The sequence below is a fragment of the Maniola hyperantus genome, chromosome 21 (genome assembly GCF_902806685.2).
Source record: "Maniola hyperantus chromosome 21, iAphHyp1.2, whole genome shotgun sequence".
NCBI lineage: Eukaryota > Metazoa > Arthropoda > Insecta > Lepidoptera > Nymphalidae > Maniola > Maniola hyperantus.
The window spans coordinates 5,839,995-5,862,555 of record NC_048556.1 but is presented as its reverse complement, the minus strand read 5'-3'; the positions used below and the strand labels follow the sequence as shown (position 1 = coordinate 5,862,555).

At 37.9% G+C, this 22,561-nt stretch overlaps 1 protein-coding gene across 3 annotated transcripts in view; it reads right to left on the bottom strand.

The window, feature by feature from the left end:
- FucTA (glycoprotein 3-alpha-L-fucosyltransferase A) overlaps nucleotides 1–21,080 on the bottom strand; it is a 31,899-nt gene extending 10,819 nt beyond the window's left edge. For all 3 annotated transcript variants that reach the window (XR_011237982.1, XR_011237983.1, XM_069505749.1), the window contains exons 1-7: nucleotides 20,469–21,080; nucleotides 4,918–5,152; nucleotides 3,860–4,017; nucleotides 3,147–3,387; nucleotides 2,605–2,802; nucleotides 1,953–2,185; nucleotides 215–386 (exon numbers count right to left, since the gene is read on the bottom strand). Coding sequence is in view for 1 of the 3 variants with exons in the window: in XM_069505749.1 (XP_069361850.1) it covers nucleotides 215–386; nucleotides 1,953–2,185; nucleotides 2,605–2,802; nucleotides 3,147–3,387; nucleotides 3,860–4,017; nucleotides 4,918–5,079 (1,164 nt within the window). In the remaining 2 variants the exon portion in view is untranslated. The remainder of the gene's footprint in view (nucleotides 1–214; nucleotides 387–1,952; nucleotides 2,186–2,604; nucleotides 2,803–3,146; nucleotides 3,388–3,859; nucleotides 4,018–4,917; nucleotides 5,153–20,468) is intronic.
- Nucleotides 21,081–22,561: the final 1,481 nt, after the last annotated feature.

Genomic DNA, 22,561 nt, shown 5'->3' with positions numbered 1-22,561 from the left:
ATAGCTCTACGGTTAAAGGAGCGGACTGAAATCCGAAAGGTGGCCGGTTCAAATCCCACCCGTTGCACTAAATTGTCGTACCTACTCCTAGTACAAGCTTTACGCTTAATTGGACGGGAAAGGGGAATATTAGTCAGCAATTAACTTGGCTACGTTATACTAACTTTATTCCGCGGATAGGGTATAGTAGGTTATCTGTTGTAGAGCTACTTACCTTCCACTTAAAGTACGAATTATAAAGGGCATCATCTTCATCGAGGCGACGTAAATAAGCGGCTAACTCCTCGGGGCCTGCGAATTCTTCAATGTGTATGTATGAGTTGTGTGGTGCCACTGCTGCGTACTCTGATGGGCGTGCCCCCATCACTATGGGCAGCACGTCGTGTCTGCAAACCATAAAAGAATTGATGATCTGACAAACAAAACGGAGTATTTGCATGAAATAAAATTTTACAAGAAGGAGAAATACTTAATGAAATGGCTGTTGAAAATTTGCTGCAATTGTACCATTTTGATCGAAACCATGAATTTCAGACTCAATTTTAGCATAGTTATAAGTTGTTTTCTTTAGAAATAAGTTCGAGTTTGTATTCAGTGGGCGAAAAACGTCCTAAATAAAGAAAAAGTATTTTAATCAGAAGTGTAATTAGATACTAACTAGCTTATGCTTGCGACTTCATCCGCGTGGACTACATAAATTTCAAATCCCTATTTCACCCCCTTAGGGGTTGAATTTTCAAAAATCCTTTCTTAGCGGATGTCTACGTCATAATAGCTATCTGCATGCCAAATTTCAGCCCTATAGGCCCAGTAGTTTAAACTGTGCGTTGATAGATCAGTCAGTCAGTCAGTCACCTTTTCGTTTTATATTAGATTACATCGCTTGTTCGCCAGCTCCTCTATTGATTCTACCAGTAGGTAGGTATATCATTGACGAAGTTCTAGATTTTTCTATACACGATTACATTACATATCCATACTAATATTATAAATGCGAAAGTGTGTGTGTCTGTCTGTCTGTTAGACTTTCACGGCCCATCCGTACAACCGATTTTGACGAAATTTGGTACAGCGATAGCTTGCATTCCGGGGAAGGACATAGGCTACTTTTTATCCCGAAAAATTAAAGAGTTTCCGCGGGATTTTTAAAAACTTAAATCCACGCGGACGAAACCGCGGGCATCATCTAGTAGGTAGTACATTACATATTAATAATATTTATCAAAATGAAACGAATCGTAATACATTGCAATACTGTTCATTAAAGTTAATGACTTATCGCTTTGATAGCATTAATAACATAATGAAGCAATAAAAAAATTAAACTCACAATGGCATTACAAAACAATCGTACCGTGCGCTAAAGATATTTAGATATATTAACTTATCGGTCCTTTATCTACAATCTAATCAAAACATTGAAGACTATGTACTTGACATTGAAACAATTACACTATATGTATAACAATAGCTAGCAGTACCTAGATAAAACTAGCGGAAACCCTGCGTGTGCTACTATGCTAAAAAATATCTCTAAAACCATCTCCGCATTATTGTCTTTCTGATGAAACTGGTTTGGGGCACATCGGTTGGACGATTCCAAAGTCTACGGCCACGGGAAGAATTTGTTTTTTGTTTTTTATAGCTATACCTACTTAGAGATTATTTGAGTAGGTACCTATCACAACACAACGATCATTTAGAATTTTTTAAAAGAATCCAAGGGACTGAAATTACTACTACCTAGGTAACTCAAGAAAAATATTTTTTAATGTAAATAACAGTATTAGGAGGTTTGTGCACTCACCCGTATTTGGTTCGTATCCGGGAATCTTCGAAGTGGCCGTCATACAAATGCGTACTCATTCGATTCGTATTTCTACGGAATCTTTGATTTCACGGAGTGCACAAACGCCTTAAGTGTGATTGAAAGACTAGTAAAAGCAACTTACTGAAGTCCGTTCACAAAGAACTTCTCTGTAACATAATCGCGACAATTTGAGTTTTCAAAAGCCAGGTAGAACTTGTATTCTTTATCGAGCATTTCCAAACAGTTGGGATCAGCGCGTGGACAGTGGTGTGACCCGCAAGCACCGTAAATGTCCACGGATATAAACTTGGATAACTGTCTAGCGTACTGTAACCGGCGGTTGCGGGCGTGGCAGTTTGAAACGAACCATGCTACCTGAAAATAATTAAATTCAATTTATAGGGTTTCGTACCCGGAGGGGCATCCTTCGGGTACGAAACGGGACCAATGAGATTATCGAGAGATGACGTGAAAACCAATCAATAACCTTATATTGTTTATCGGTTGGTTGGAAAAAAGTTTGATCATCATACCAGAGAGAGTAAATCAGTACCCTTATTATAAATGCGAAAGTGTGTTTGTTTGTTGGTTTATTGGTTTGTTGGTTTGTCCTTCAATCACGTCGCAACTGTGCAACGGATTGACGTGATTTTTTGCATGGGTATAGATATAGACCTGGAGAGTGACATAGGCTACTTTTTATCCCGGAAAATCAACGAGTTCCCACGGGATTTTGGAAAACCTAATTCCACGCGGACGAAGTCGCGGGCATCAGCTAGTAAATAAATAAATACCTTTTTTGTTTTATTTGCTGCATAATTCTTATCTGGCTCTTTATCCGTAAACAACTCATCATAGTAAACCCATTTTTCATATGGAGCGACGATGTCCGAATCGCGCCGATATGTCGACGTCCAGTTGAAAACGTCTAATGAGGTGGGTCTAAGAGACGCCGTGTGGTATGGACATTCCAAGTAATAGAGGATCCAAATCTGAAATGCAGTTAGTGGTTTTTTATCAATGAAATATTAAGATAATCCATGATATTATCGAGCGGTCAAATGTGAAGACATTGAATCGCTCCTTGTCCTTTCATAAAAAATGCGGGTTACTTAGTATACAATACAATACTTATACTTTGGGCAGGCTTAGACGGTTAATAAAACGAGATCGATTTATGTCAGCCATATGAGCAATATATTGAATTCTCGTTTTAACAGTTTCTTAAGTCTGAGTAAAGTTAAAGTTCGCTATATAGACCTCAGCCCTAAATTCACGCAGATAAAGTTGCGATAGGTACCACCAGGTAGGTGTACCACCTATCTACACTACATACCTGATTAGGAGGTCTTTTGACATTAAAGGGGGTGTGATGATCTTTGTACAGAATAGCATCAGCGGTAGCGGCTTCTCTAGCATCTGCAGTGAGGGAGCATCGGTCTACGGGACACTTGTTCCTGATGAACTCTGTCCTCCCACCTGAAACGCCCCAAGTCCCTAACCCGTTTGCTAATAATATCTTCTTAATGGGTATGTCCTCATCCTTTGGCAACGTATAAGAGAGCTGTTCGACAATTCTGTAAATAAAAAATAATAGACTGGAAATCCATACCTATTGACAAAACTACACCTCTGAACTGACTCCCTTGACAAAGGACCCCGGATGGGTTCGAAACTAGTCGGGCTAACGCCGACTAAATACGTGAGTATAGCCATTGAGAGATATTATATATAAAACTACACTTGCGGTCTGTTACAATGGTGCGTAGAAAGATAAAATATGTTGGGACTCTTGAGTTATAATTATGACCTTGGACAAGAACTGTGATGAGACAATGAGAGAGTTCTCCATAATGTTCTCAAAGGTGTGTGAAGTCTGTCAATAGATTACGAAACTGGGCCATCTTGGTAATCTATGGCCCAAACCCTTCTCATTCTGAGAGGGGAGCCGTCCTCAGTAGTGGGGCGGCGATGGGTTGATCATGATGCAAGCAAGGACTAACCTCTTAACATCGAAAGTTATAACAAATCCTTATATCGTTTTCTTACCTGTCGTCGCCAGGTGCATCTTCAGGGAACAGTTTAGCATGAGGCTCGTGACGCCAGGGCCGTTGTTCCCCGCCGAACATGAACCACGGCCGCCGGGGCTCCTCTTCGACATCTTTGTCGACACTATTTAACTGAATCTCATCTTCTATTATAGAGTTCTGGAACAAACAAGCAAAAAGTAAAATACCAAGTAAATCAGCCAAGTGCGAGTCAGAATTGCGCACCAAGGGTTCCGTACTACAGTCGTTTTTTTGTTCAGGAACACATTTTAAATTTTTTTTGTGATGTAACCACAAATCCACGGTTTTCGAATTTTTCCCCTAACGTGTGCTATAAGACCTACCTACTGCCTAATTTTATGATTCTAGATCAACGGGAAGTAGGTATCCTATAGGATTCTTGACAGACGCGACAGACATAAGGACAACGAAGTGTTCCTATAAGGGTTCCGTTTCTTAAAATCAAAATATTGTTTTTTACTAAATCTTTTTATCATCTTTAAGTAACTCCCTAAGTTTGTTATTCAAATACTTACTAGGTAGGTACTTATCGCCCATTTTTTCTGACAACAATCGTCTTCATTGCCTTACTGCTAGTCTAGGCAATATAGAAGAGTTTTCAGAGTACCGAATATCGTTCCGAATTTGCTATATGGCCTAGCAAATTCTAAATAACAGGTACCTATCTCTGTACCAAATTTTATCAAAATCGGTTCAGCGGATGTGCCGTGAAAAATTAGGAAACAGTTAGGCACAATTTGTGCATTATTATACCTAGCTTTTTAGTATTTCAAAATCAAAATATATTTCAATTTTCATGCAGGACAACTGGTGTCTCTTATGCTACATCTGTGACTCTATGACTCTACCACCTGTTGCGAATGCAGGTTCTACAGAGCCTGCAAGAAACTTGGCAGTTGGTCTTTTCAAATCATAAAATGTTATAATATGTAACAAATAACAATACAACTAAGTATTGTCATCTTGTAGGAAACTGGAAGCTCAGTCGATTGCTTTCACTTAACTTTGTCGCTCATCTATAGATAAAACGTATCGAACCTGAATGTGTATTTCTTCCTTCGGCTGCGGTGGTGCCGATGGCAACCTCGCGGGAGCGCTGAACGACGGGGGTCGCGGCAGCAGCAGCAACGCCAGTGCAGTCAGCAGCAAAGGGACCAGCAGTGCTACGCGCCGCAGCATCCGCGCCGCGCGCGCCCACATGCCCACTCAGCGCGCTTGCGCCTTCCGCCCTATATGCTCGCCCATCTCGTACTCACTATCGTGCCACGAACATCTGTGAAGGTACATATTTGAGTTGATTTATCAGTACCCTTATTATAAATGCGAAAGTGTGTTTGTTTGTTGGTTTGTCCTTCAATCACGTCGCAACGGATTGACGTGATGTTTCGCATTGGTATAGATAAAGACCTGTGACATAGGCTACTTTTTATGCCGGAAAAATCAAAGAGTTCCCACGGGATTTAAAAAAACCTAATTCCACGCGGACGTAGTCGCGGGCATCAGCTAGTAGTTTTATAAAGATTCAAGAGTAGAGCTAGTAATTTTATAAGTTGGAACTACTTATCAATCTATTTTTAAGCTTTCTTATCATTGAAATCTTATCAGTATGTTTATTTAAATAGGTTAACATAAGTTTGTGTATCCATCTACATGATACTCTTTATCACAGGGGTATGAGGCGGGAGGACGCCTCGCACACCCGCGCTGCCCGCATCGGGTTAGCGTGAGGGCTATGCGGGGCGTTCCCGCCCCGATTGCCATACTTCTAGTGGGATTTTTAAAAACCTTAATCCATGCAAACGAAGTCTGTTTATCCTTTATCCGGTTGCGATGAAACTTTGTACAGTTGTTGGGACTTGCGGGAAGATTTCTGACATATTACCTTCAACGTATGTACAATATATTGTGGTGCGCGAGTACCTACCTAGTTCATACAAACGGGCCATACAGAGCGAGACCAATAATTAATCTATGAAACGGGCATTGCAACTCATGCCGAGCGAGCTTAGCTAGTAAAACATAAAAATACATAGAATAGAATATGTTTTTATTCAAGTAGACTTTTTACATATATTGTGTAGATACCTACTTAGGTACATGTAGGTATGTTTGTGCGTAAATTCAAGGCTCAAAATGAGTTTAAGTATAAGTTTAAGTAACATAGAATTTTTCAATAAAACTTCATCAAAAACCCAATAGAAGAGCAAATTCCAAATTCAGTAAAAACGTCAAAATTTTCAAATAAAAAACGTCGTGATTTGACATACCTACTCCAAAGAGTATATAATCTTTGACAATGACCTGCTTAGACTAAGAAGACCTTAGGTTTTGCACAGAATGTGTAACTTGTCTATACCTACCAATAATAAGAACGTAAATTCTCTTATAAGTCCCGCAAATTGCTAATACGCGTGGCCGCGATTTTTGTGACGTCAGCACTAGACTGGAGTTTCGAGCTCATGCAAGCTGATGGTATTACGTAGTAGTACATGGAAGTTCTTTGGATGGTATATTTTTACTTAAATATACGTCAACTGACGTCAAAATGACGTCATTTCGATGTTAATGAGACATGGTTCCAGGGGCGCAATAGCAATTTGCGGGACTTATACAAATCAAAACTTATGTAGGTAGGTACTTACGAAAAAGTATACGTATAAGTATAACGTCGACATAGGTTTTTTGTGTTTTATATAGGATATGACGTATTTTATGCTATGAAATGTATAATTTCAAAATAACTGCTATTTGATTAGCAACCGTATGTCCGTATATAATGTTTGGTCAGTGGCTGCAGTAAGAGCTGGTACCTAACTGTGTACGCGAGGTGAGTACCTACGTCGCGAACACAGTTAGTTACGGGTCTAGTGACAAAACGGTTTCAAATTAGCGCTTCGAGAAACGCGGTTTCGTTGTTGGCCTTTGTAAACAAAATCAAGTTCATGAACGATCTCGGTATAGGAAGGTAAATATCTACTTTTAATAAAACTGTATAACTGGACGACTTTTGGATCTTCTATAGGTACCTATCAATATTTCGTTCAATTTTAACCTCGGATCGAATCCAAACCAAAAACAGCTGGCAAGAAACTTCCTTGTTCCTTGGCATCCTCAACAAAGTCAAGGGGTAGGTACTGAACGCCAGAACAGCTTCTAACCCTATAGCAAACTCAAGTTCGATCGTGCATGGAGTATTGCAGCCATTTGTGGCATGGCTCTAGAACGATTTGATGCATTGGATTCGGTGGATCGTTGCGCCAGATCATAATATTAAGTATTATGGCGACAAAGCGCTGGTCAATTCTAAGCTCCAAGGCTTAGAATCGACTTAGAGTCCTACATCGGTAGGTACAAGGTTATCTGCCTGACGGTATACTACAGGATATATTTTGGTTTGGAGAGTGTAGTTTCCCCTCGCCATTCTACTACCTGTCTGTGCAGCATCATCAAAGTCTAAATTCCGTACGAAGCGATCCGCTTTCTCGTTCCTAATACGCACTGCCAGATTATATGAAGAATGCCCGTCCGGCTTCCGTCTTCCCCGCCATCCACCTACAATATTGGGACCATCAAGAGTGAATAGGCTTCTAGGCAGGCGCGCTCCATCTTAGTCTGTATCATCATTCATCACATTTTGGTATGATTGCAGTCAAGCGCATGCCGGGTCACAGCTGAAAATCAGCGTCCTGCATCTTATGTGTGTTAACGCATATGATACAAGACATTATACGTGCATTATCAGAGGCGTCTTTACCTATGGTGCAGGGTGTGCGGCGCACACGGGCGCCGGGTCTAAGGGGGCGCCGAGCGCCATCTAATGCGACACCTCCAAAGATGCGTCGAAGCCGGCGCTCTCAAAGACCCTGCGCCCGTGTTATGGCCGACGCCGTCATCATTTAAAATCATCATTAAAAATTGCACAATCTGCATCCGAATTTCCGTTTGAAAATATAACTGTTAGTATTCCATTTTGACCCTGCTCCTACTAGACTAGAGGGCGCCAGGGTACTGGTTGCACACGGGCGCCACGAGGGCTAGAGATGCCTCTGTGCATTATACTGAGCTGTATACCCATTTGGGGTGGTGTCACAGATGAAAATGTTACATTTGTACTTTGTTTTTATCTGTGACACCGACAACAAATAGTAAATGCATTTTCTTTCTTTCTTTCTAAATATTATGTAATAAAAAAAACATGTTTATGAACATGTGGATTGTGGATGTATCATTTTTAGAAGGTAGACGTCTACCGTAGGGGGATATCACTAAATAGGTATGAGATGAAGCTGAAATGAACAACCAAATCATTTGACTGGCTTTCCGCTTTACTAAAAAGTTATAGAACCTTATCGAACATATCGTCGTTAATCTCTTTATAATCTACCTATGATAAGCACCTATTAAATATGCGAGTGAAAAATTGTATGTGTACTCGTACCAAGTTCTGTTATCATTATCACTTATCAGTATCGCCGTGGTTAGTGGAAAATATTTTTATTCTAACGGGGTCGATTGCGTGTCAACTGTCAATGTGAATCGATTCTTATACTTACGTTCTTTATTACATAACAATTCAATGAATATCACATCGATCTTCAGCTAAATTCGTCTCCACCTCGGATTTAATTGTTTTTTTTATTGCTGAGAGGTTTCCAAAAGCATAATAATTGTCAATGATAAAATACCATAGTCCAAATTATTATAAGTACTACCTACATAGTATTTAAAACTGATAAAGCTGTATTATTTAATTGAACTAAGTTCTGCATTATCTACTATTTCCATTAAACTAATCAAACGCCAGTATTTTTATCGATACGCTTAACAACACGTGTTACGAGGTATGTTTATGGTAGGTACCTACATATATTGTTGTGTGTGTGATGTAGTACATTTTAATAGTGCTATTACAGATTTCTGTAGGTAGGTATTATAGTAAAAGAATAAGCCTGATGTAAAGTACCTATCTTGTATTAAGTATCAACAATAACAACGTGACCGAGCCCACTAAAAGTTTTCACTTGCCTCGTAGCGTAGCTTGTGCTGATTGAACCAACTCATTAATTTAGAACAGGATATTGACACTACAATCCTTTTGGACGCATAGGGTTGAAATCATTGGTAATTCGTATAGCGCAGAAGAATAGGCGATAGAATATTTCAGGATCAGTCAACGCTGCCCCACCCATGAGTCATGACTCATGCAGTCATGCCCCATGTGCTCCAATCATGGTTCGCCTAATTAAGAGCTTATTTTATTTTTAGCTTACCGCCTATGGGTGTCATCCTATGGTTATGGAATCAATATCGACGCTTATTATTTTTATCGCCCTTAATTTGATAAAAAAGTAGGTAGGTATGTAGTTAATTAATCGTCTTGTTTAAGAAAAGCTTTACGATGTACCTATTTTTTGCATTTTGCATGCCTTTTGTTACTTAATTACGCTAAAACTGTTGGAATAGCCGTTTAAAACTAAAGGACAGATTTTGCAATTTCCAGATTAAATTAAATCTAATTAAATACCTCCTTACATACACTATTTTTGCACTTTTTTCTGTAGACCGTACGTATACTTATTCTATTACCGTGGGTTTTACGCATTTGAGTGTTTATCATGCCAAAATCTAATGTTGATTATTGACTTGCTATTATTAATACTCAATACACAAATATACCTAACGCATTATATAGGAATTGAACATCCAATAGGAATTGAAGGCGTAGGTACATTCGATAACAATATTGCATTTGCGCAAACGCAGGTGGCCTTTATAGCTGATACGAGACATATTTGTATTGCGCTGAAATGTTTAATCTGAATATATAAAAGCAAATACACTCACTAACTGACTGACTAATCACGAAATCTCAGGAACTATAAAGCCTAAAATCTTGAAATTTTGAAGGTAGGTTCTTCCTAGGAGGTAAGTGTCAGCTAAGAAACGGTTTTGAAAAATTCCCCCCTAAGGGTGTAAAAGGGGGGGTCGAAGGTTGTATGAAAGTCCTATGTATTTAAAGTTAGAGACATGAAAATCGACTTTTAAATTATTAGCTTTAAATAATGAAAATCTGTATAAGTCAATTTGGTAAATTCCCCCCTTGAGGGTGGTAAAATAGGAGGGAAATTTTTTTTTTGAAAAGTTCTGACAGGTTAAAGGTATGCTCCTAAAAAAAGCATACCTACTAAGTATACACAATCGAAGATTATGTAAATGATAGAAGAGCGTAGCGAAAGGCATTTCGAACTAGTGGTAGATGAATTTGACGATTCAAAAGTACTTGTACAAGTTTAATTGAACAAAAAATATTTTTATTTTTTTTAACTACTGATAAATAGTATCTAAGGGCAGCTTTATCAAACGCACATACCTATAGCTGTCATTATCAAAACGCGCGACGGTCACCTAATCTTGGAAATTTTAAGTTCCCCTCCAAAAAATACTGCCGAAATAGAATAACAACTGAACTTTTATATATTCTCATTTTTATTAATCTTCCTATTCTTACCTACAGGTTGTAACTAGTAGTTAGGTACATAAGCATTTAAAGTCAGGCAAAACAGAACTTGCCTAAGAACTAGAAGCAAGTAGTTGATGATGAATATATACGTAGGATAGTTAGTACGTATAATTTATTCTAAGGGCGGTGATAGCCTAGTGGTTAAGATTCGTGGATCAGTAGCCTCTGAGTGGATAGAATTCTGTTCGAGAGGTCGGGGTTCGATCCCGGACACGCACCTCGAACTATATTCGGAGTTATGCGCGTTTTAAGCAATTAAAACCAATTAGTAATAAAATAATATAATGTCTTCAAAGGTGTGTAAAGTCTGCCAATCTACACTTGGCCTTTAGTAGCTATTATATATTCTGTTACTTGGCCTAGTGCGTGGAAGCGTGGAATACCTATAGTCTACACCCTTCTCATTCTCAGAAGAGAGTATAGACCCGTTCTCAGGTGGGCCGACGATAGGTTGATCATGATGATGATGATGACTAATCCATGTGATTTTTTATCCATTTTACCCTACTATGACAATATATTGCAGGTACCTACAAAGATTTAATCGACGGACGGTCTGGGAAAATTATTACCATAGATGCCTACTGGCAGCTACTGGTTTGAAATAGAAATAGAAATAGAAATAGTTTTTTATTTGCCAGAATGTGGTACAATTTGGTCTTAAATCTATTTTGAGCCCTTGACATTCAACCAATAATTTGGTGTGCAACTTATTATAGTAACTACATTATCATAGAATAATAAAGTGTGAAAATTAACAATCAATAATCTACTTAACTTATTTATATTTAATTGTATCTATCTAGAAAGTACCTAATGTTAACAATATGATTTTATTCAAATATAAAAAACCCCTGTCAAGTCAATAATAATTATTAAAAAAAAAGAAGTATACATGTTCATCAGTTAAAAAAATAGAAATAACAATCTTAGAATAACACCACAATACTTAAGGTCATATCCATATCAATGAGTCAGTCATATCAATCATAAATTATTAAATATTTGGTTATTGGAATGTTTATACGAGCTCATCCGTACTCAATGTTATGTTTAAAACGTGCATGTAGGTACATTGCATAATAAATGGCAAGAGTTCGTGGTGATCGTGTTGATGGCATTTTCAAAATGCTTTCGTGCCGGATGTTACAAGTAGGTAACACAACTGCTACAATTGGAAATACTATTATAACAGACAATTTTATTGTACTTAATTCTATATAGGTACCTACCTATAATGAGAATAATAAATAATTATAAACTAATAGATACGAGACAGATTTGGATACATGGAACCCATAAGAGACAAACTTAAACCAGCCAGCCCGAGAACCGGTGATGGTTTTCATGCACAACATATTTCAAGATCCGCTTTTAAAACCACATAAATAAAGCGCAATACTTTAAATTCCAAATCTAAGCATCTATTAATAATGATTTCTATAATTAAAATTGGGTTGGATTGTGCAACACCACATGGATATTGTCGGGCTTTCACCATTATCGTGGACTACATCTCTCACACTGCGCGCGCGCATCGCTCGTCAACTTCAAACAAACAAAAAATAAGCATAGGCAAATGGGTCACCAACACAATGTTTGAATACCTCGCGATCGGATTATCATTAAGGGTCCGTACCTTAAAAGGAAAAAAGGAACCTTATAGGATCACTTTGTTGTCTGTCTGTCCGTCTGTCTTTCGTGTCTATCAACAAAACTTCGAATTGACCTAGAATCATGAACTTTGGCAGGTAGGTAGGTCTTATAGGACAAGTAAAGGAAAAAATCCAAAAACCGTGACTTACTGTTTACATCACAAAGAAACCGGCCAAGTGCGAATCAGACTCGCGCACTGAGGATTCCGTACTACAATCGTATTTTAACGACATTTTGCACGATGCAAAAACTACTTAGGTTTTTTTTTTAATATCATTTTTGAAGACCTAGTATGGGGAGCCCCCAAAATTTATTGTTTTTTTTCAACTTTTGTGTGAAAATCTTAATGCGGTTCACAGAATGCGTCTACTTCCCAAGTTTAAACAGTATAGTTCTTATAGTTTCGGAAAAAGTGGCTGTGACATACGGACGGACATACAGACAGACATGACGAATCTATAAGGGTTCCGTTTTTTGCCATTTGGCCACGGAACCCTAAAAATTAAAATGTGTTCACGATTAAAATAATTTACTAAATCACAATATTATTATCACGGCGAAGTCCACCATTAACTTGAATTTTTTTATTATTCCTACTGGGTTGAGGTTTCTTGTACGATGCAGATGGTGCGGAACCCTTGGTGTGTGAGTCCGACTCTCACTTGACTGGATTATAATTTTTTTGATACTTTGAAGTTTCACTCTAATAATATATAGCTAGCTAGTGATAAGTATAGTATGCAGGTACAATAATTATTAATTAATTAACATCTTATATTGAAAACGGTAATTGTACGTAGTAATCATACGGCTATGATTAACATTATTATGTGTTATAAATATAGACTGAAATAAACAATACCTTATTCATAACACATAATTTTCAATTCTTTTCCTTAAAACTAAAACTTCAGTACTTATTGATTAATTACCAAAGGCCACATCGCGTAGGTAATTGTTTAAACAGTAGTAGACAAGATTATGTACCTATAATATACCTATATATAAAGACTACGACAGTCCAAGTAAGCTTTTGTAATTCAGTCAAACGTTTGAGAAAATCATAGAATAAGATTAGGGCTGCCTCTTCCAATATCAATGGTGAAAACTGATAGAAGTTTATTCATAGTGCCAAATAAACGTACCTACATGCAGAGGCGTCTTTATCTATGGTGCAGGGTGTGCGGCACACATGGGCGCCGGGTCTAAGGGGGCTCCGAGCGCCCTCTAATGCGACACCTCCAAAGATGCGTCGATGCCGGCGCTCTCAAAGACAGTAGTGCGCTCGTGTTATGGCCGACGCCGTCATTATTTAAAATCATCATTTAAAATTACACCATATTTGCATTTTGCATCCGAATTTCCGTTTGAAAATATAACTGTTAGTATTCCATTTTGACCCTGCTCCTACTAGACTAGAGGGCGCCAGGGTACTGGTTGCACACGGGCGCCACAAGGGCTAGATACGCCTCTGCCTACAATATGTTATAGTTCAGTTCTCAATTAAATATTAAACCAGTCAAACTCAATGAAACTACTTACATCTTTTTCAGAAATGTGGAAAACAATAGATTTATAATACAATAACCTACACAGATATTTGTTTCTATAGAACGCGTTTACATTTCATCGAGTTTTGCAATCTGCGTTTATGTATGGGAAGCGCTGAGGAGCTTGCTAGCGAATTTTTTTTATAAATACTATAAAAAAAGCTATTATAAAAAACCAAAAATATTTTACATTTTACGCAGCAATGACGATTATATTAATATCCAGAAAGTGGTCATTTTGTTTGGAATTTAAATAGGGTAGGGCACGTTCACAGGAATCGTAACTTTATACGAAGACTGGGTGTCACTATAAGTACCTTCTGTACGCACAAACTGCCACACCACGCCATACGTATTGTGTCCATAGTCTTATATTATGTCTCGACCTCCGCCGACTCATTTATTTTTCACTAACATTCCCGTAACATTTGTCTGTAACAGTGACTTTCACACAAATTTTTTGTATAAGTGCTGTTTACAATTATTATTGTATCGAATTACTTTTTTGTAGTTAATTAAATAATTTCCGTGCTACTTAAACTAAGAAAATAATAATTATATTGCATTAAATACGTAGGTAGCTGGTAGGTACAGCTGTAAGTAGGTTGTATGGTTATAATTTTGACATGATTTTTTTAAACTTAGCGCTACATTATTGAAATTGTTTCTGCAACCCGTCTCAAATTGCATAGATAGGTAGGTACCTATAGTCCGTGGACAGGTCGAGATGGCAATCGAGGTATCAGACTGGGGACGCTCGCACACCCGCGCGTCACCCGCGCTCACCCGCAGCTGGCACCGACCGCATACGAATATTGTCCTGACTGCATAATATTTGAATAATATTCGTAACCAACACACAGGACATTGTTTTTAGATGAGGTACAGTGATAACAATAAGTTAAGAGAGTACCGGAAAGGAAACGGTATGACTGCCCAAGCCTAAATACTCGTAGCACCAAACTTGGAGCTACAAGTATTTAGGATGTACGCTCGCAATCCCTTCTGCGGGGCGATTGTCTAAAACCTGCATCAATCATTATTACAATCTCAATTGTTCTGATTGGCTGAATTTGTGCGATTCTTGTTGCAACAATGAGCAACAATGCATTGTGGCCAATAGTGAGCGAGCATTAACCAATCAGAGATGATTGCGATCGTGACATTGTAGCTGTCAAACAACCGTGGTAGGGCCACTGATTAGGAACTTAGTTGACAGTTGGCTCTAATTATTAGCTACAATGCATAATTGCAAATAATTCAGCCAGAAATAGAAATATCGCAACGTGATATTTAACAACTCCTGTGCTAGGTAGTACCATTGTTACCATTAAGCCGTCATATTAGTACTTATGGATAGACGGTAGGTATGTGGACGGCAAGACAAGGACTATGTTAAATAACAATAAGACATTACAAAGTTATGAAGATGGATAATAGGTACAGTACCTAAACAATCGTGTAACGTATCTATAGCACAGAATATATAATAGTACGGTCTATAGGTAATCGACGCGAACACTCGTTAGCACGTACCTACATTCTATTACCTACCTAAATAAGATGCAATGTATAATAGAAGGCACTAAGTACCTATCTATACACTATATATAATTTTCAATTAATCTTCTCGTACCTATCTATAATTTTCAATTAAGTACCTACCCTTTAAAAAAAATCTCTGAGTTCATTTAAAAAAAATACATCGAGTTTTCTTAAACATCCATAAAAATAGCAAAAATTATCTATCAAAGTATGTACTTACTTAAATAAGTAAGGTACATAGAATCATAGATAGGTAGGAGCTGTCAAAAGAGTCAGAACTTAAAATATCGTTACACTAGCGGCACGCTATGATGGCCGGTTTGACACATTACAATAGTGATGTGGAATGTCAATTTATTCTCGAACAAAAAACAATTAAGTTTTGTTTTTGTACCTGATTAAATAGGTTTAATAAAACAAAAATGTATATGTTTATTTAATTTATTTGAACGAACTGAATATTTGAACGAAAATGAATATACATACTTTATATGCACACAAGAAACATATGAATACAAAAGATACCGAAAAAGGTGCCACAAAAGGCCATAATTAATCAGATTCGTCCATACTACTATTTTCACTGTCGTCACTGCTATCATCACATACATTAATAATTATATGTTCGTTTTCTATAATATTATCTATTTTCACATCTCTTTCATAATCTTCCCTTATTAATTTAACAGTTCTATTCACAACCTTTTCCCAGTCTCCTTTAGTCACATGTTCACAAGCTTCTTCTAATAATTTTAGCATTTTTTTTGTGGTAAATGGGGGTTCTGTATTGTGTCTTGCAGCATATCCCTTAATTTGAGCCCACACCAACTCAATCGCATTATACTCACAATGGTAAGGCGGTAACCGTATAACTCTGTGCCCATGTTCTAATGCTATTTCGTCAATGACGTATCGGATCTTGGTTGGTTTGTTTTCTTTTAAAAGACGTACTAATTCCGCTTTTAACATATTCATGTTTGCATCTACGCCATTTTTACGAAGCCATGCGACGATATCAGCTTTCTTTTGGGATTGGGCAGGTGGCTTGTCAATTTGCATCGAGTGGTATGGGGCGTTGTCCATAATTATAATAGATGGTTCAGGGAGGCTACACAACATTGAGGTAAACCATTCAGTAAACTTTTCTCCATTCATGTCTTCATGATAGTCTCCAGTGGTTTTTGACGCAAAAGCCATGAGAGAACCTTCGACAAACCCGTTGATGGTTCCGGCGTGACAAATTATAAGTCGCGATCCTTTTCCTACAGGAACTTTGGAAGTAGATGCTGCTGTGTCATCGTTCCAAGAACGGCCTACAGTATGGTTAGCATTAAGCCATGTTTCATCCAAGAACACAACATTTTGCCAATTTTTGATTTCTTTCACTTGCCGTAAAAAAGTATACCTTGCCATCGCTATATCAAATCTTTCCATCAATATTTTGCGTTTGTTACATTTTTTGTATCGAAATCCAATGGTCTTCAAAATCTTCGTTAAAGAACTTTCCCCACCGAAGAATAATCCAGCTTCCTTCAGTGAATGCACCAACTTTTTTCTTGTTGGATACTCCTTCTGTAAATAGTAGCCGTAAACATGTCTTCGGATAGCATCGGCATCAAAGCTATCGATGCCTACGACTGGTTTTGCTCGTTTTCTCTTTTTTGGTGTGTGAAGTTTATTTTCTTCTGTGCCAGTCTCGCCATATTTTTTTTTAGTTATCCGTCTAACAGTTCGTTGTCCAATATTAAGCGCATCAGCTACGCGTTCAACCACTGACGTTATAGGTAAAATTGGCCCTCCATTTTGAGCTTCACGATCGAAATAGTTACGAAGGCGTATTAGGAACTCACGTGTCTGACTATTTAGAACAGTTCTCTGCGTACGTTCGGTCATATCGACGAAATCCACAACAAAGGGCTTGAACAGAGTCCAAATTAACGAGCAAGGGTCAACAGTAATGCAGTATCAATATTTGAAATCCAAAGCCAGGTCAAAACTATATCACAATCGCATTGCACTGACAGTTTATACTTTTCGAAGCAACGTCAATTCGAAACTGCTTTGTTTTGCATTGAGCATTGACGCGAGTTTGCCGGAGGTAGTAGTTGTGCTAGCCAGCGATCCTATGTGACGATCGTATTAGATTCCATTTTTAAAAATTTATTGATATTTTTTTGCGATTTCAGAGGTTTGTCCACATAGTGAAAATTGTTCATATTCACAAGTACATTCACCCCTTAAATGGTGCAAACTGATTTTTCTACACTTGTATACATTTAAGAAATCAATTTAATAAATAAATTTTGAGTCCTAAACCTAAAACTACATTCGATAAAATTTATGAATCTCTGCACATCACTATCGTCAATAAAGTAATACAATTATTTCCTTCAAAGTCGTTATCAATTAATACGGAACTTCATGAGCGGACAAACGTCAAACCGGCCATCATAGCGTGCCGCTAGTATAGTGTACCTACATGTCAAAGCGCTAAAATCAAGGACCGAAAGGTTAACAACCCGTATGAGGGTTTTAGGCGGGTTTATTTTTAGGGTTAGGTTAAAACCCCCACGATAACCGTTAACCGTATTATTGGGTTAATCTTGCCTACAGGAACCGGTTCACACATAAATGTTCATTTTTAGGGTTCCGTAGTAAACAAGGAACCCTTATAGTTTCGCCATGTCCGTCCGTCCGTCCTCGGTTAATCTCAGAAACTATTAGTGCTAGAAATCTGTAATTTGGCATGGGTATAAATATTAATCACGCCGACAAAGTGGTTAAATAAAATTGTGGTAATTTTTTTTTTATGGTAGCTCCCCTACATGTAAAGTTGGGATGAATTTTTTTCTCGTCTACCCCATAGTGTGGGGTATCGTTGAATAGGTCTTTTAAAAATACTGTGGGTGTGGGAACATCATTTTTCGATTTCTAGATCTGTGTGTAAAATATTATGTTTTAAAGTGCTCATTTTTATTAGAGTCAAGTGTCTCCCCCCTCTATCAGCCAAATGGTAGTATATAAGAAAGAACGTAAAAAAATTCACAGCAGTAGTATATATAATCAATTTTAAAGGAAAACTATCCTGGCTAAGTGGGGTTCACAGGTTAAGGAGTTATATCTGTTTTTCGAGGATTGTGACTACGAACCCTACACTGCGCGTGGCCCGCCACGCACTTGACTGGTTTTTTGTTCATAAAATGTGCAATTAAGTATAATTCAATGTGCACAATACTGTATTTAATTTTGGCAAGTGTTTGACTCTTGAATTTTTCCTGTAGAATCGAAATAAAATTGTAAATAATAAATCAATTATTATTTACGATTTTTTTCGATTCTACAGGAAAAATTTGAGTGTGAGAAGCCGATTGCCACATATGTGCAGTGTACTGCACTGGATTGAAGTATGAACACAGAATAGTGCATGAAACACTAAGCTCTTTCAAAGAATAGTGGATTGTGTAACTGTATACTATATTGAGAATACTGCGCCACCATAGGATAGGTACCTAGCGGCAGAGTAGACAGAGTGAAATTGTGGAAACTGAAACTGATTTTACAGAGATTAGAGACTGACATTATGAGAATACAATTAGGTTATAAATAGGTAGGTACTTATACTATGATGATACTATACTTTATATGAACTTAACTATGTATAGGTATAGTACGCGACAGGTCGACGTGGCAATCGAGCCCCGCGCTTACCCGGTGCGGGACAGCGCGGGTGTGCGGGGCTCATACCCCGACTGCCATATTGATCCCTACCGCGTACTATTTATACCTATACCTACGAGAAAAACCACCCCTAAAGGCCCTAAACCACAGAAAAAATTATTTAGCTATGTTTGTTACAGTCAGAATGTGGTCAGAATGCTTATCTTACTTTTAACTGCTAAAACCAACGAAAATACTTTTGATTACAGAGGTCGGTAGTCATGAAGTCATGATCAACTCTTCGCTGGCTCACTACAGAGCACGGGTCACCTCTCAATATGAGAAGGGCTTGGTCATAGTCTACCACGCTGGCCAAGTGCGGATATGTACATACTTCACATACTTTTGAGGACATTATGGAAAACTCTCAGGTATGCAGGATGTTTTCCTTCACCGTTAAAGCGTAATTAACGTGTAATTTCTTAAAACGCACATAACTACAAAAAGTGCGTGCCCGGGATCAAACACCCGACCTCCCGAATAGGAGGCGGACGTCCAACTACTAGGCTATCGCCGCTTGAGATCGGAAGTACCAGTTTTACGTATATAACTGTCGTAAAACTGTGGGAGTACTAACTAAAAAAAATGTTTACTAATATTTAGTGCTTTTGAATGAACAAAATACGGATTAAAAATGGTTTTTAATGGGGCTACACGAGAAGACTTGCTTCGTCGCCCCTTCATGCAGTTTCACCTACTCGACCTTCATATCGCTACGGAGGTCGCGGGGTCGCTGCCTTCCTCTTTCGTCCCACTGGACCTGGTAGGCTCGCTTCATTCAGGACCTCCTTTGCGATCGACGCTTTACAAAACCACTCTAGGGGTAGGACAGACGTCATGACTGCGTGCAGTTGGGGTGCTTCGATATCGTTTCACCATTCGACCGATTCGAATTCATATTATTTATGAATTTAATGGTGATTTACTCTAGCGAACCGGAATTTCGGCCAAAAGTACCTAAGTACTTATTTTTGACAGTTTTTTAAAGGTCGAAGTAATTACATAATATTTTTTATAGTTTTGACCGGATAAGTTTGACTGTAGTCTGTACCATTTATATAAATAGGTAGTTAAGATAAAAAGAGGATGGGCTCACGGCTACTTATCCGTATGAATCTATAATAATAATAGTTAATATCTAGGTAGGTAAGTACCTACTAAGTAGGTAGGTACATACATAGACTATGTCCTACCTATCTTAGATCGGTACTAAAGGCAGGATAACAATTAATATTCGTATAGTCAAAAGCTAAGGTCTGCTATATTAATTTGGCAATCGAAAATAGTAATATCAATATTAGCGAATGCATTTACCTAACTATGCACGTTCAGGTAATTCTAATTTAAAAGAATTACTAAAAAATAAACAATTACTTAGTAGGATCTACCTACCATAATAAATAAAAACGTGTGTAGGTATAGGAAGGTATCTTATATCTATTCTATTGACAGTTTTACCTAGAGGTATAAAACACGAGAAAATATGAAAAAGAAAATAATTAATTAACTTTGAGTAATCTTACTGTAACATTTATTATGCACCTATAGCCTTGTCTAGTTACGTTTTACGTCTTAAATATTTAATAGTGTATAAAACTTACATAAGTTAACAACGCAGTGAACGCGTGTAGATTTAATTGATTTTGTAGTAATTTGCAGTTTATATTTTTCAGTTTCACTGATTTATCAACACAGAATTTTCACGTCGGGTGTGTGCGCGTTTCACTCAACTAGGCATCGGGCATCGATAGCCTAGAGGCGCGCGCTTGCCGCGTTTTGCGATGCGTTATTGGCGAATGGCGGCGCGCGGTCCGTGCGCGCGCATCCCGTGCTGCCTGCGGCATATCTCTGCATTGACGTGACAAACGCCAAAACACCGCTCCGTGTTCAACATGCCAGTGCACACTTCCACGTATCAATGCCTGATATCTGCTGCCGAACCCCAAAATTATAAATCAACCGATAGCAGTGATATAGGCTAGTGGTTAAGACGTCGGTTTCCTATTCGAGCGCCTCTAGGCTCTTAACTTTTCGAAGTTATAACTATCACTTGCTTTAACTGCAAGGCTTTCCCCGGGGATTTCGTATCATAGGTACGTCTTCGCTTTATATACTTACTTACTTACCTACCTAACTTAGTTTAGTTCGACTAATTTAGAATTCATCTGGTTTTCTCACGTACAGGCCGTCCAGCTCAACCCTAAATTTTCTATAGGTACCCTATAACTCAGATTAAAAAAAAATATTAGCCAAGTTGCTGACTAATATTCCCCTTTCCCCTCCAATTAAGCGTAAAGCTTGTGCTAGGAGTAGGTACGACAATAGTGCAACGGGTGGGATTTGAACCGGCAGCCTTTCAGTTTTCAGTCCGCTCCTTTAACCGTTGAGCTATCGAGGCTTTTGTCGCAAAGCAGCAATAATACCTACCAAAGCTAAAAATAAATGGATAAGAAATATTATAAAACACAACACGGACCTAATTAATATACATACGTGACAACAATGCCGTCTAGTGAACGTCTAACTTTATTTAACACAAACTCTCAAAATCACAAATATTGATCAGGAAAAAAAGCATTGCGCACTCGGACTTGAAATACTTCTGACTTGATGACGCATGTTTATTAAGTAATACTTTTTTTTTTTTTTTTTTTTTTTTTTTTTTTTTTTTAAAGGGTTTGTTCAATCAGAACATGTCACCCTTGTAACAAATCACAATAGGTATGTATAATAATTATCTTCGTTTTAAAGTTAAATTAAATAGTTTATATAGCATTCTGGCCTCTCGCGATAATGGAGAGGCCAAAATGCTATTACAAACGCCAATATTCCTAATTTCTAAATTAAACATTATAAAAAAATTAAACCTTTCGACTTCATTGCGGGTACATTCCAAAAATATGTGATTTATATCTTCTCTCACTCCACATTCCGAGCAATTCGGGCTAGATGTCTTTTTCATTAGATAACCAAAAGTGTTTAGCGGAAGGTGTCCAGCACGAAGTCTTAAGGCAGTGACAATGTCACCCCTGCTCATATCAGCAGATTCAATCCACGAAACCCGTCCTATCGTTGGTTGGATAGTCCTGTGCCATATCCCCTTACTCAAAGATATCTCATCGAAATGTTCCCTCCAAATGCCAAGGCAATGCCTTTTTACCACATGTAAAACATCCGACCAGTAAGGTGTACAATTAAAAGAAATACCCTCTTCTACAGCTTCTTTGGCCAACTTATCTACAATTTCATTTCCAATCAAGCCGATATGAGCAGGTATCCACTGTAATAATACATTTTTTTTAATGCTTTTCAGCTTTTTTATAGTTTGCAAAATATTAAATGCTATCGGTGCCCCTCGATAGCCCAACGTACATTTGATTAAATACTGCAGAGCGCTTTTAGAGTCAGTCATAATGACATAATTACCTGATGACAGAGATTCTATGTAAGACAATGCTTCGGCTACGGCAATCAGTTCGACAAACATTATACTTATTATGTTGGATTTTATAGACAATTTTACAGAGATATTTGCTTGAGGGTCATAGAAGGCCGCTCCGGCGCCAGTGTGATCTTTTGATCCATCTGTGTAAATAATATAAAATTGATAATAGCTATTATTTAAAAACTCATTACACAATTCGACTGAAATTACTGTATTACGACTCCTTTTAGATTTTATATCTTTACCCAT